The sequence below is a fragment of the Anolis carolinensis genome, chromosome 1, assembly GCF_035594765.1.
Source record: "Anolis carolinensis isolate JA03-04 chromosome 1, rAnoCar3.1.pri, whole genome shotgun sequence".
Classification (NCBI taxonomy): domain Eukaryota; kingdom Metazoa; phylum Chordata; class Lepidosauria; order Squamata; family Dactyloidae; genus Anolis; species Anolis carolinensis.
The window spans coordinates 236,280,939-236,296,168 of NC_085841.1; the positions used below are offsets into that span (position 1 = coordinate 236,280,939).

At 41.5% G+C, this 15,230-nt stretch overlaps 1 protein-coding gene and 1 long non-coding RNA gene across 2 annotated transcripts in view; one reads left to right on the plus strand and one right to left on the minus strand.

Moving 5' to 3' along the window:
• Window positions 1-14,745, plus strand: part of slc43a1 (solute carrier family 43 member 1) — a 33,034-nt gene extending 18,289 nt beyond the window's left edge. Inside the window, exons 8-16 of the mRNA XM_003215013.4 lie at window positions 597-730; window positions 3,667-3,848; window positions 5,043-5,189; window positions 5,458-5,493; window positions 7,425-7,563; window positions 7,673-7,814; window positions 8,160-8,233; window positions 11,153-11,276; window positions 13,395-14,745. Of these exons, the coding sequence (XP_003215061.2) occupies window positions 597-730; window positions 3,667-3,848; window positions 5,043-5,189; window positions 5,458-5,493; window positions 7,425-7,563; window positions 7,673-7,814; window positions 8,160-8,233; window positions 11,153-11,276; window positions 13,395-13,589 (1,173 nt within the window). The 3' untranslated portion in view covers window positions 13,590-14,745. The remainder of the gene's footprint in view (window positions 1-596; window positions 731-3,666; window positions 3,849-5,042; window positions 5,190-5,457; window positions 5,494-7,424; window positions 7,564-7,672; window positions 7,815-8,159; window positions 8,234-11,152; window positions 11,277-13,394) is intronic.
• On the minus strand, window positions 962-3,672 carry LOC134295282 (uncharacterized). The gene is made up of 2 exons (XR_010001807.1): window positions 2,408-3,672; window positions 962-1,124 (listed from the first exon to the last, which is right to left on the minus strand). It is a non-coding gene; the product is annotated as an uncharacterized LOC134295282 (long non-coding RNA).
• Window positions 14,746-15,230: the final 485 nt, after the last annotated feature.

Consider the following 15,230-nt stretch of genomic DNA (forward strand, 5'->3'; position numbering starts at 1 on the left):
TGGAAATCATTTTCCACTTTTGAGTGTGGAGTGTGCCCTGTTGTTCTGTACTTCAGTCAGCATTGGAGTGTATATCCACATATTTTCCCCTGGCTAATGGAAATGCATCTCATCTCTTTGCAACATAAAGGCAAATAGATTTGGCGGTAAGGGGAGAGGAAGACTTCCTTTGTCAACGTAATTACGTCATTTCAGAAAGTAACTCATTAGACTATGAAACTCAGAATTTCCAGGCAGCAGGGCCACTGGCTTTGTTGAATGGGGATTCTGGGGATTGTAGTTCAAGAAAGAAGCTTTCCCAAACTCTGCTGGCATGGGGAAAACATGAGGTTGAGAATGGTGGAATCATAGAGGGGGCATCATCCCTTGCACATCTTGTGGAAGAGAATGCACATTTACTCCTAGAAGGAGATGCTCATTTTCCAACATGGGCAGAATGATCTCACTAAGAAGAGTTAGATGCCCCTACTCCTTCTCCCTCACTGCTTTGATAGGATACTGCTTCGATAGGACATCCAAAACTACCTCAGGTCTACACCATTCCCTACTCCACTGTTCCAGCTCTTCACTTTTGCTTCTTATCCCTTTACTGTTAGCTGATCTATGACAGTGGAGTTTCCTTCATCATCATCATGCTCGTCTGGGCAGGTCTGGCTTGCCTTATCTTCCTCAATTGCTTGATCAACTGGCCCCATGAGTCCTTCCCAGCTCCTGAGGAAACCAGCTATGTGTAAGTAGAGCTGCATGACCATTCAGTTTCACTTGGGAAAAGCCTACCCCTGCCATAGTGCTTTAGACAGATTGACTAGTAGATAGAGAGGGCCAGTGTTGGGGGGAAATGTGTGAAATATTAATATTCTAGCTGCACCTCTATCAGATGTATAGTTGATCCATCATATTCACAGATTCAACTATCCATGACTTGAAAATAATTCCCTTCCAAAAATCCAAAATGCAGACATTGACTTTGCCATTTCATTTTACTATGCCATTGCATATAATGGGACTTGAGCAGCCATAGATTTTGATATCTAAGCCCCAGTGGATACTGCAGTCTCTTGAGTGAAGGATGGTCATATTTTTGTTTTCTAGTCCTTCTGGGTCAGATTTCTTTTCTTTGGTGTCTGAAAGAAGCAAATATAAAAATGGTTTGAATACACATAATGCATATGAAAAATTGTGTAGCCATCACATATTGTGATGTTATGAACTTGTGGGAAATATTGTTCTGTTCATTACAAAAATTTAAGACAAAGCACGATTATTTATGTGAAATATACTAAACCTAATAAGATAAGGATCTATTGGGAGAGGGCGAGAGTAAGGAATGTTGGGAATGACTGGTGGTTTGGGTAAGATTTTAAAAGGATTTTAAATGGTATGATACCTGGATAGTTACAAGAGTTAGGATCAAAGATAAATGAGTAAAACTTAGGTCAATTAGGATTAGGAGATGTGTGAATTAGTTTCTTAGGAATAATCAGGATTTAGATGTGTTAAGTAAGCTCTGTCATGTTGAAGTTCTGTTTAATAAATTATTAAATGCTACCTTAGGATTACTGGAATGCTTAAGTTCAGACACAGAGTTCTGTGGTGGCAGCAGTTATTCAAGGGTGATGGTGTCCATTGGTGGGAGTAGCTGAATAAAGTTTTGCACAGGAACCACGTGGGCATCTAAAAATCTCCACAGTGGGACAGGAAGAGCATCTGTTCCATACCTTCACATAAGTCCCACCAGAACTGCACCAACTGATTGTGTTCACTGCCTGCCATTAACTGACTTCCTTTAAGTTAGTGGTTCTCAACCTATGGGTCCCCAGATGTTTTGACCTTCAACTCCCAGAAATCCTAACAGCTGGTAAACTGGCTGGGATTTCTGGGAGTTGTAGGCCAAAACACCAGGGGGACCCACAGGTTGAGAACCACTGCTCTAAATACATTTTAGAAAGTGTTGTCCTCCTGTTGTCTGCTATCACATGCTGGAAACCTAATTTTCTATGTAGGGCAGTCAAAGAGAACCAAATCATTGTGGGATGATTACTAGATTCCCATTGGATGTGCAGCTTAAGATAGACATACCACAGAAGACTAGGGAAAATGGCCTGAACCAGAGTTTGGTGAAAGATTTTGCTACAACCCATAGATAGCCCTACCTAGCATGCTTTTTGCTATTCTGGCTGGAGGATTATGAGAATCAGTAAAAAAGTCATTCAGCTGAATATGTAGCTAAAGCTTTTTTGAGAGGCAGTCCTATCACCTCTGCTAAAAAATAACCAGAAACTCATGATGGAGGCCCCATCACCTTCTGAGAAAGTCTATTCTACTGTCTAACATACTTTTCTTGTACATTAAAAAGGTGAAATAGTTTCATAGGTTGCAAAACTGCAATGTTTCATCTGTTCCATACCTTCACATAGCTTTGCTGGTATTCATCTCGGGTCTCCATGCCATTCTTTGCTGGTTCTACACTCAATAGGACAGGATCTGCACTTGAGATGACCTTTGGGCAAGTGTCTTCTAGGATGGAGGTGCCTTTTGCAGCAGATGTGGGCAGACTAATGTGATGGCAGATTTCAGGATAGAACAATTTGTTTAAGACAATTTGATTAGGAATTTTCTTCTTCCGCATTCCTTCAGAATGAAAGATGCTGTGCCAGGAGCCTTGTGGGAGATCTGGCTATGTGGTGCTGCCTGGCCTGATAGGGCTAGACATTTTATTAAAGTGGAGAGGGGAGGGCACAAGGCAGTGAATCCTGGCAATTGTCTAAGGATGCCAGGTGCTGGTAGCTGCTCTGACTCAAGGATGTAAATCTTTGCTTTATCTTCTTCCCTGCAAGAAGAAATCATTTCAAAAGCCATCTTTCCTTTGTGTGAAATTGCACATATTTTCATTTTTTTAAAACTGGGACTATTTGTGTGTGTAGAGCCTCATTTGTGCAATAAAGTCACTCCTTTTCCTGCAAAAATCATATGGCATAGAAAGCTGTATTTTACACAAAACATTATTTTCTGCACAGTAAAATTCTTTTTTTTGACACCCCCAAATGTCCTGAAATGGCAGATCATCTTGTGGTGGTTAACACTTCCTCAAACATCTCAGTGTGCCAAGCTACTCTTCACACTGAGGATGAGACAATTTTTGAATATTCTTTACATTCCTACTCTGACAGGTTTTCCTCTCAGGGCCAGGGCACTAGAGTTTCTTTTGGGGGCTACTGGGGCAAGAATCCCTCAGGTAGTCTGGCCACTGCCTACAATGGCTGTATGAATTCTCGGGGTTGCAGTCCAAAAATATAACTTCCCCATTTTCTACTGCTATCTTTATAAATCCATGCCTATTTTCACATTGAATATTCCACCACGTTTTAAGACATATGTCCCCAGTTCCCATCTTCCTACACATACCTCCTTCATCCCATGGACTCTCTCCTTCCTCCCTCTGCTTCCAGCCAAGGAACAGAAATGTCTGCACTGAGGAGGACTGGATGGAGAGAGAGAGCTCCCCTTCACAAAGAATACACAGCTCCACTTGTGCAGAGCCCGAAGTCAGAAGCTAATGTCCCACTTTAGTCAGATGCTTTGCTTTTTTCAAGATGGTGGAGACAGAGGGTGAGAGCTGCAGTATCATCACCCCGTCTTCTCCATTGCACATTGTCCCTGAGACAGGAAGAAGATCAAGCTGAGCAGCCTAGCTCTGGATCACAAGGTAACAGGTGACCGCTTCTATGTCCACGTGACGGCTGTGGGGCAGCGGCTGAGCCAGCGGGTGCCACATTCGGAAGAAACCAAGGAGGAGCTGTATCCATCTATGCAGGATCTTTGCCAGGGGCCCTCTAAATCATCTGAGCGTGAGTGCCTCTCATTGTTTCAATCCTCTCCTTCCTGGGATGCCCAAAAAGCTTTATTGTTAGATAAAGCCTGTACTTAGGTTTGGCACCATTCTTGTGATTCAAGGCTCCTCCCCCACTTTTTGAAGGGCTGATGGCATCTTGGAAGATTGAAGACATCTTGGGGGAGGTGGACTGAAAACAACTTCTTGTGGTTCTGGCATTGATTTATATCTGACAGCTATGTCCTCGCAAGGCCCTGGGTTTGTTGCATCAGGTTCTGCAGCTGATAGAGACTCGCCAGCTCCACTGTGAGCTTTGCCTCCATCTGTTGGCAGAAGAAAACATTTGCACTCTCCTTTTTGGCATTGCTCCAAGGCTTAGGAGAGAAACAGTGACTCTTGCCCATTTTAGGCAGTGGCCGAGACTTTATCTGCCCTTGTTCTGGATGAAGGCTTAGTGTGACAAAAAGGGCAGGAATTGACTCTAATTTACAGCTCAAACAGGAATTGAACCTAGTCACAATTTCTACCTATATAACCCATAAACAGGAATAGTGAAAAAATTGAACTACTACAGAAAAGAACCTCAGCATCTTTTCTTCCTTTAGACCAGTAGAAATCCTGTTGCAGGCCTGGGTTAAGAGCTGTACCAGAAAGACATTTACAACCTTGTAGATAAGATATTTAAATGACAGTTGAAGTTCTGCAGAATCTCGATTCAGTAGGTCAAGTTTTTACAGATAATGCAAAACTCTTGTCCTCTTCTTCAAGGTCTAGCCTATAGACTTTTGTATTTGAGAAGTCCCTATTAAAAATCTTTTAAACTTCAGCTGTCCTTCCAAATCTCGGTCAGCTTCCTGAGTGATAGTCTTTTTCCTTTGAAAGCACTAGTGCTATTGCAAGGGGAGCTGAGATCATAACTCATCATTCTGAAAGATCCTAATCCACAGTGCTGCTGTTAATCTTCCCACCAGCTGAAAGCTCGGATATAAAACTTAAAAAGAATGGTCTACCTGGTTCCTTCCCCACCTGTTTGTGGAAGCATATGGGGAGATCACCACCACACAGTGCTTCATGTCATTATCAGGCATTTTATTCCTCATTCCTAACTTTAGTGTGAAGGGATAGGCCTTTGTTTTTGTTTGTCTGAATGATTGCATTACTTTCTTTTGGTCACTGTGTCACAAGATCCACTCCTTCTTTCTGGTTGTAGGCTCCATTCCCTTTCGCCGCAGCGTCTGCTCGCCCATCTTTCTCTGGAGTCTCCTCACTATGGGCATGACCCAGTTGCGGATCATCTTCTACATGGCAGCCATGAACAAGATGCTGGAGTTCCAGGTGACGGACGGCAAGGACCCTGGTGAGGACTACGGGGGGGGGGGGGGGGGGGGGGAGAGTGTCCAGCAGCCAAGGGACAGTGAGCAGTAGTATGGAATTTAAAGGGAAGGATGGTACAGAAGTAAAATAAATGAAGTGTGAGACTTGAAGAGAAATAGAGCATTTTGCATGATGCAAGGAAAAAATGTGTGGGAGCTATGTTCAAATAGTGAATCTCTATTTAGTGGGGAAAAATTCTGGTTTGATTGTGGTCATGTAGTCTTATTCTTCTCTTTTGTTGTCTATTTTAGTACCAGAAGAGCTGCAAAATAAAGCTGAGGAGACAGGTAGGCAATGCTAAAGATGCTGGAGCAAGATTTCACTGATGGGTGTTTGATAAGTCCTATTCAGGATACCTTCCATTCTGTTCCTTATTTATCCAGGCTTTGATCTGAGAACTTCCATTTCCCTGGAAAAGAAAACTAAAAACAAGGGATCCCTTGTCTCCCTTTTAAAACATGATGGGGGAGTGTGTGGCCCTCCAGATTATGATGTTAGACTATAGTTCCCATCAGCCTTTCCCAGTAGATCTAATAGCAAATCATATTATAACAATGCCCAGATCATCGTATGCTCCATCACTCTATTCTGAGATCAAGACCACACAATTTTTATGAAGCAGCCTGAGAATCCAGATGTGTTAAGCAGGAAATGTTATACAATGTGGAGAAATCCAAGTGTTGAAGGAGCAGAAACTTATTGTCATTGCTACCTCTACATTCTGTCTGATGGGGAGGGGAGGCTTCCACAGAGTGGGGAAATAGTTTATCTCATTGTTTTGAACATCTGATTTTCTGCCACATTGACAAATAGGTGGTCTTGGGAGCTAGGGTTGTTTGTTCTAGTCTTTTGGGGGGAAATCAGGCTATGACAGAGCAGAGAAGCTTAGAAAAGCAAGGGAAAGCAGAACTGAAGATAAAATTGTGAGGCTCCAATTGATACATACATACATACATACAGACAGACAGACAGACAGAGCTCTGTCAACTTGTCACTCTGCAGTTGGTTGTGAGATTATGGGAATTGTAGTCCCATAGATTAGAACATGCCAGGTTGTGGGGAATCTAATCCAAAAGGTTTGGGTCAAGCTGGATCAAATCATTGGAACATGATGTGCAAAAGTGAGCATGACGAGACCTGAGCAGAGCCTTCTTTTTATTATTGTTATTGGTGTACTGTTCTTAATATGTTTTTGTACCTCCAGCCACAAATTCCGGAATAACATGCAGATAATTTGGTTTCTTCTAAATATCTATAAACCTCTAGAGCAGGGGTCCTTAAATTAGGGTTTGCGAGCCGCATGCGGCCCGCCAAGGTCATTTACCTGGCTCCTGCCCTAATCTTTAGACTTAAAGTTGCCTTAAGTCTGAAATGCCTTGGAGGCACACAACAACAACAATCCTCATTAACTTGATTATCTCATCAGCCAAAAGTAGGCCTACTTCCCACGGAAATAATGGTAAGGTAATGATGATTAGAATTGTTCTTCATTTTAAATATTGTATTGTTCTTTTATTTTTTAAAGGAGCTGCCGCAGTGGCGCAATGGGTTAAACTCTTGTGCTGGCTGAACTGCTGACCTAAAGGTTGCAGTTCGAATCTGTGAGACAAGATGAGCTCCTGTCTGTCAGCCGTAGCTTCATGCGGGGACATGAGAAAAGCCCCCCCCCCCCCCCACAGGATGGTAACACATCCAGGCACCCCCTGGGCAACATCTTTGAAGACAGCCAATTCTCTCATACCAGAAGCAACTTGCCTCAATTCGCTTCTGACACGATAAAAAAGCACTGCAAATAAGATACATTCAGTGTGCGTGGGAATTCATTGATGCTTTTTTTCAAACTATAGTCCACCCCCCCAACAGTCTCAGGGACCGTGAACCGACCCTCTGTTTAAAAAGTTTGAGGACCCCTGATCTAGAATTTGCCTTCTTCCTGCTACTCTCACACTATAACTCACAACTTTGGTTGTTTTACGACAAATTTCTTGTGATTTCTTAAAGATAGTATAGGTCTGCTTGCATCTTCAAAAGTACTGTCTCTGTTGGAATTCAAACTCACAACCTTTGGATTACTCCACATTGTGCCAGAGAGATGCTTTTTCTTGTAGGTTACTTAGTAATTCCTGATTAGTTTGAGAGATTGAACACTTAGCTAGAGACTTTGAAGTTGTTCCTCACGCGCCTGCCCCCCTTTGCCCCTTTTCTCTTTGCTTGACAGTCGGCTTCTACTCCTCCATCTTTGGCGTCATGCAGTTACTGTGCCTTCTTACCTGCCCCTTCATTGGTTATGTGATGGACTGGCGCATCAAGGATTGTGTGGATGGGCCAGGAAATATGGACCATGCTGGACCTGCCGGGTAAGAGGTTCTCAGCTTCTAAAAATCATCTTTCTGTAGAATAACTAGTCTGGCACTGTGTGGGATGTGGGATGGGGAAAAGGCTGATAGTTCTTCTTTGATGACCTAGGACTGAAGTGAAAGGAAAGCCACCTAAAGTTCGAAACCGTAAGATACAGAAGTTGACCAATGCTATCCGTGCCTTTGTCATCACCAATCTGCTGCTGGTGGGGTTTGGTATCACTTGCCTGATCAACAACCTCCATCTTCAGGTGAGTTTTGCTATGCTGTTTATTCACCTGTGATGCTCATTGATGTATGTCCTCCAATAACGTCTGATGACTTTTATGTCAGGGTTGTTATTGGTGAATCTTCTCTGTCTTTTAGACTGAACTATGGCAGTGTTTTGGAAAGACATTTAAACTTCAAATGAGAACCAGGAGTGGATTCACTGCCCTGCTGGCAGAGAAGTTGTCAGTGGCCAGTGATTCCCTAACTTGACCAGTTCACTGTTGTTTGTCTTAGTGCACTTTCTTGCCTTCACTGTTTCTGCATCTTGTCCTTTGTGTGACAATTTCAGATTTATTTATATTTATTTATTATTGTTTCCTTCCCAGTATGTGACTTTCATCCTTCATACCATGGTCCGTGGCTTTTTCCATTCAGCCTGTGGAGGCCTTTATGCTGCTGTGTGAGTTTGCATCTCTCCTTGGAAACTCTTGAGACTTCTCAGTGCAGCAGGGGTGAAGAATTGTGGAGGGAGATGTGGCCAGTCCCATCCCTTCCGTAGGCTGTGCCAGTGTGCTTGACAAATGCTTGGTCAATTTATATATTTAAAATCCTTTGGGCGACATGGAAAGATTGTAGGGTCAAAAGGGCTACATTTTGCATTTGGAGCTGTTTTTGACAAACTTAGAGTGTTTTCAGGGAGAAAACCCCCCTGATGTTTCTTTTAAATGGGTCTGGGGACTTTAAAGGAGGATTTAAGGGCTGCACTAGATAATATGGGTCAGGAATTATGGGTGAGAACAGAGCGAGGGTGGGGGGGGCTTGTTATTATATTGCAGTTCCCCTCAGCCAGCCTGGCTAGCATTACAGTATGATGAATGTGAGAGTTGAACATCTGAAAGGCCAAAGCATCCCCATCCTCTGGCCCATTGTCTACTCTGCACCAGTTCAGTTAAAAAAAGATGCTCCATTTGCTCTTTCCACCTCACTTCTAGCATCTCCACCTTAGGACAGACATTGGATTTGTCTGAGTCTCATTTCCCCTTCCAAGGCTGTGTTGCTGTAAAACCCAAAGACCAGGGGGATGAGGCTTCCAGGGGAAGACAGAAGGAACAGCAGATGCAGAAAGTGGGATGGGGACAAACTCTTCACAGCAGCTTCCTTTTTGGAGTATCAGAACAAAATTGTGCTGATGCAGAAGAGAATTGCCCTATATACTCATGTATATATTTATAATAATAATAATAATATAATAATAATAATAATAATTTCTTGTTTGCTGTGTCATACAATGCCATTGTGTCAATAATAATAATAACTTTATTTTTATATCCTGCCACCATCTCCCCGAAGGGACTCGGGGCAGCCTATAAGCAGGCCCAGGCCCAAGATAGACAACAAAATTCACCATCTAAAAATGCAGTTAAAATATAATAATATATAACAGTCCAATTAAAATACAATTAAAAAACAACAAAATATAAAAACAGCATTAAAACTATATTAAACAAAATTCAACAAATCAGCCACCAGGAATACAATGGGCATGATCAGACTACAGAGGGCTGGGCATGGACTTGTGCAAAAAGCAGACTGTAGGGACAAGACGAGGGGTAAAGTGCTGAGTACAGCCCTGAGCAGATTAGGGCTGGGCGTTCATGAACAGAGACTAACCATCATCAAATGCACACTGGAACATTTTTAAATGCCAGAGCAGGAAATGGCAGTGGTGGCCAAGGCACCTGGTTTCCTGAGTTGGCATTGGTGCTTTCCCATCTTTGTGGAATGACTTTCAACTTATTCATGGGTCATATCAAAATCCATTAGATGGGTGGGTGCATATGTATGTGAATGCATGCATGTGTAAATGTCACCAATATACTGGCAGTCTTGACTACCAACCCAGAGTGACAGGGAAAAAAAACCAGACCAAACCCACAGCTTATCCATCATGTTCCAAAGAAAGCTGGAGGGTATTGAAGTCATACAGTCAAGAAGCCATGCTCCTCCTTTTATCTATTTCTAGTAACCTTTCCCCCTTATGGCAGCTAATCTTCCTTAAGGCGAGGGAAAGGTGGTGGAGGAGAAGCAGGTGAAAGAAACCATTTTGAAATGTAAGGCAGCTGAATACCTTTGCATTTAGGTTGAATTTTTCATAAAAGTTTCTCCAAATTCATAAAGTTTTTAGAGATTCATAATTTGACTTTGAGAGTTTAAAAATCTCAATGTCTAAAGAGGAAGTATACATTCAGCCTGATCAAGTCAGATGAAAGGTCTAATTGTGTTATTGAATGTTGCAACTATTATCATTCTTCACTGAGAGTAGTTATCTCACTACCAAAGATTACTACAGTAGAGTCTCACTTATCCAATATAAACGGGCTGGCAGAATTTTGGATAAGTGAATATGTTGGATAATAAGGAGAGATTAAGAAAAAGCCTATTAAACATCAAAATAGGTTATGATTTTACAAATTAAGCACCAAAACATCATGTTATACAACAAATTTGACAGAAAAAGTAGTTCATTACACAGTGCTATGTAGTAATTACTGTCTTTACGAATTTAGCACCAAAATATCATGATATATTGAAAACATTGACTACAAAAATGGCTTGGATAATCCAGAAGCTTGGATAAGTGAGTGTTGGATAAGTGAGACTCTAGTGTATTTAGATATTCTTTTAATTTGGTAGACCTATGCTTCCTGGAGCTTTGAAGTCTTTAAAACATAGATTTCATATACTTTTTACATTTGCAGTTTTGACTTTTGTGGATTTCTTGAATCACATATTTGATTTAAAATGTTCTGTCTCTGGATCAGTGGTTCTCAACCTGGAGTCCCCGGATGTTTTTAGCCTACAACTCCCAGAAATCCCAGCCAGTTTACGAGCTGTTAGGATTTCTGGGAGTTGAAGGCCAAAAACATATGGGGATCCCAGGTTGGGAACCACTGCTCTAGATCTCTAGGTCCTACAATGTGACTCTGTGGTCAAGTCAACTTCTTCCAGTCATCCTGGAGGACCTAGAGATTTCTAGAGAATACCTCTCTGGGAATCTCTAAGTCCTCCAGTGTGATTCTGTGGGTCACCTCTCTATGGAGGTTAACCATGGAGTCATACTGGAGGACCTACAAATTCCTAGATAGGCATTCTTTCAGGTAAAACTATTGCAAACTCCTCAAAGTTTTTCACTTTCATGAGGGTTCTCTGCTCTTAACAGTGAATGTGGAGGGCTGACTCTGTTTAGAATGTCTGATCATTTCTCTACAAAATCTTAACTTTGTCCATTTCATAACTACCTGTTGGTGTGGGATAGTATTAAACATATCTCCTCTGGCTATTTGAGGCTTAACCTCTTTACCTCATTTCTCATTGCCAGGTACCCGTCCAACCATTTTGGAACATTGACCGGCCTGCAGTCACTGATCAGTGCAGTATTTGCTCTCCTCCAGCAGCCACTTTTCATGGCAATGGTGGGGCCAATGAATGGTGATCCTTTTTGGGTGAGTTATGGTTGCTCTGAGTGATGAAAGAGATAGTTTTTGAGGACTGATTCCTCCTTACATTATGAACCCAGATTCATATTTGCCAGCATGTTCAGAGTTAGACTGACAAGCTGTTCCACATATTGGCATGGTGTGTCAACCTTTACTGTTTTGCTTCATCCATTATGTATCAGGCTTCTTAAACCATCAAGAAAACAAATACACACAAAAGTTCAAAGTGGTACATATGCATTCACCTGTGCATGGATGTATACATGGATGTATTCATTCATCTGCAAACATCTGACAAGCACTTACAAAACTGTGTCATTCCAGGTAGGTCAAATGTGTAAGGGCTTGGTGGTATTTGTTATTGCACTTTCCCCTTCTGTTTCTCCTCTCCAAGTCCAGATAACTTTTTGCTCATTGTGGAGTATTCCAGGTTTTCCTTCTTCCTTTTTTCAAGGTTTTTTGTCCATTTCTAGAGAACAACTTAAAAATAATAACAATACATTTGGTGTTCACATGGACTATTTAAAAAACTGTCTAAAGGGCATGGCAGCAAAGCATTTGGGTCTTGAATACGATCCCTCATCCCAGCAGTCTTGCCCTTTTCAAAATGCATGCTCTGGAAAAGTCTTGCAGTAAGCAGTCTTGCCTTTAAAAATATATATGTCCCCACAATCTTACATTATTCTTGACCCCCATAGAGCACTCTGGCTCAGCAGAAAGGAAGGGGTGCAAGGGGTGACTCCAGATCTCCCTCCTCCCAATCTCCCTTCCTCCTTTCAGGGCTGGGATGTATTGTGGTCCCTGGTTTGGCCAGGAGAAGCCTCAAAGAGCCGAACATATCCTGCACACAGCAGCATCTGGAGAATACAACCTGACATTTAAAGAGCAAAAGAGGGAATGGGGGAGGGGAAGTAAGTTTGGATTGAGAGTTGACAGAAAGAGGCAAGAAGCATAATAAAGCCACTTAGAAAGGTCTGAGATGTTTGCGAGAAATTTCCAGCTGGGAATAACCATTGGTTAGCAGATTTGATGGATGGTGTTAGTAATGTTATGTGTACAACTGTTGGCTTTCCAGACTCATCCTTTCTCTAGCATGTGCTGTTGTAGTCTCATCTCATGGGCGATCACTTGTGGCCGATTATGATTGTTTTCCAGAGGTGGATACATAAATGATTGGATCCACATGAGGACATAGATTTCCAGATGGGAGGCGGTCACAACAAGGGTTTGCTTGCCATACTTTCCTCTTGGCACATTTCTCTATTTTGCCTTGGATTTGTGCATCTTCAAAAGTCACAGCACCACTGGTGACAGCTGACCTCCAGTTACAATGCTTGAGGGCCTGGGCTTCCCAGGTGGTAGTAGTAGTAGTAGTAATAATAATAATAATAATAATAATAATAATATACTTTATTTATATCCCATCACTATCTCCCCGAAGGGACTCGGGGTGGCTCACAAGGCATTCCAGGGTGTAGCATATAAAACAGTAAATAAGTATAAAACAATAACATAAAATTATAATGATAACTATTACTAATACACATAGCATAAGATAAAAACTGCTCAATTTAAAATGTAGAATGCCTACAGATAAAACTAGCTGCCATCAATTTATGACCTAAAGTGATTGAACGTCATCCTCATATGGGCCCATTGCAGCCTACTTGAGGTCAAAGTCCTATTCTTGGTATTTAGCTGGTGTAGTAAAATGAGTGGAAGAAGTCACAAGATGGTGGCTGAATGGGTATGCATATCCATGTAACTACACATAGAGACATCCTTTTCATTTATTAGTATGCAAAATTAGCAATATTATATAAAATTACTGTTACGCTTTGTGTATAAGATGTTTATGAAACCTAAAGGAATTTAATGTTTTGACGAGATATCTCGTTATGTCTCTATATGCAAATACAGGTTGTCCAAAATCCATAAGTAAGTCCAAACTCCAAAACACTTCTGCTCCCAAGTATTTCATGTAAGGGATACTCAAACTATAATAATTTCATTCCCTGTCTGCATTTTTTCTATTTAGACGTATTTAAATTACAGCGAATGCTGTTTTTGTTGTCAGGAAGTTGTGCCAGCATTTCTTACTGACCCTCTTTGCTTTCTCCCCAGGTGAACCTTGCCCTCCTCATCTTATCTTTTGTGGGCTTTCTGCTCCCCTGCTACCTCTTCTACTACCGCCGAAAGCTTCGCCAGGAACAAGCAGCGAAAGACAGGACTTCTGACCAACCGAATGGTGCTCACGTGAAACTTCAGGACAGTGCAGCTACCAATGGCTTGTTAAACAATGATGCAACCACTATATAAATCAGGAATTATTGGTGGGGGAATTTGTAGGTGACAGAGAACTGAATGTAGAGTTGGAGAGACTGGCAGATGGAATGAAACACTATTAGCAAAGAGAGGGAAAAATACTGTGAGGATTTTTTATATTTGGGAACTATGAAAATAACTGAGGTGCTTTTAATTCTCAACAAATGCATATCTATATTTATAGTTGTCTGTATTATATATATATATATATGTGTGTGTATATATATATATCCAGAGAAAGAGAACTCTATTTTTGGAGAGTATTTTAAACAGCCCTACTACTTTTAAATAGATGATCTGGATGTCAGTCAATGAACATTGAAGACCTAGAATATTTTATAAAAAAAGTCTCATTTTGTCCTGGTCTGAATTGATCCCAGAGAACTGCTATCTGTGGTTCAAAGCATTTCACTCTTCCTTCCCTACCATAGTCTCAGTGTTGTTAGGCTATGGTAGGCAAACTTTCCCTTATCCGTTTCCTCCTCTTCCGTCCTTCTGCCCCCTTGAGAATAAAATCGGGGGATGAATTAAACGCACACAGATTGTAAGTCCAAATGGCATGCTTTCTGCCAGATGTCTTTTTTGAGTCAAAGTTTCTTCAGCTTTCTTGTATTTTGGCAGCTGATGCTGGGATGTGGAAAAATAGGATGGGAAGGGCAGACATCACTTAACAGGAAATGCTGCAAACCCTGCCTCCTACCTCCCAATCCTTTCCCCCAGGGTTTAAAATACAAGTGATGTCCTCATTAATTGTCTCCTGGAGACAAAGCTTTGACGGCCTCTTGAATGCTGTGTATTTTGTCCCAGTATTTGGACCTTGTCTTGGCAGCAGGTGTGACAGGCTTATGTAAATTACAAAACACTGAGAGGGACATTAATTTAACAGGATTTGTGTAGGGAAGGAAAGAGTGCCAGTTTTTAATGACCTCTTTTTGGATCATGTCCTTCCAAGAGGAACTGTAGGCTTACCTCCCAAAGGCTGGATTTGAGCAATTATGCTAAATACATCGCCAGACCTTAGCTAACCCTGTGTGTTTATACTTAAATGTATATTGCTCCAGCAGTGGTTTTCATGTGTGCTTTGAACTACATAATGAAACCATACAATAAGCGAACAATAAAATTAAATTATTTTCTGTGCCAATTTAAACCTAAGGAATTCCTAAACGTGATAACTAAAAAGCAGCACTCCGAGATGAAATGTGGCAAGATTAAAAGCCATAAAAACTCTGAAATCCAGGGAAGGCATTTTTATCAATCATGCAAACTGGCAATTAATTGGGCTTGGTGGCAGTCTCTTGTTGATGAATTCCATAGTGCTGGAGCCAATTTTGAAAATGTTCTTTTCTTGCCCAAGGATAACTTCACTTCCAACTGTTGAAGTACCTGGAATCTAGCAGCAGCAATTAATTGGCTGAAATCACTTTATCAACTAGCAATTAATTCATTTGAACTCTGGGGAGCATATGTAGGAGAGGTACTCCCTAAGGCAGGTGCGGGGTATGGTGGACTTCCAAAGATTATTGAAGTATTGCTCTTTTGAGCCCTGGCCAACATGGCCAGTGATGAAGAACAATGGGAGTTGCAGTCCTGCATTGAGGGAGCCAAACAGTCCCCATCTTTACCTAAAATATC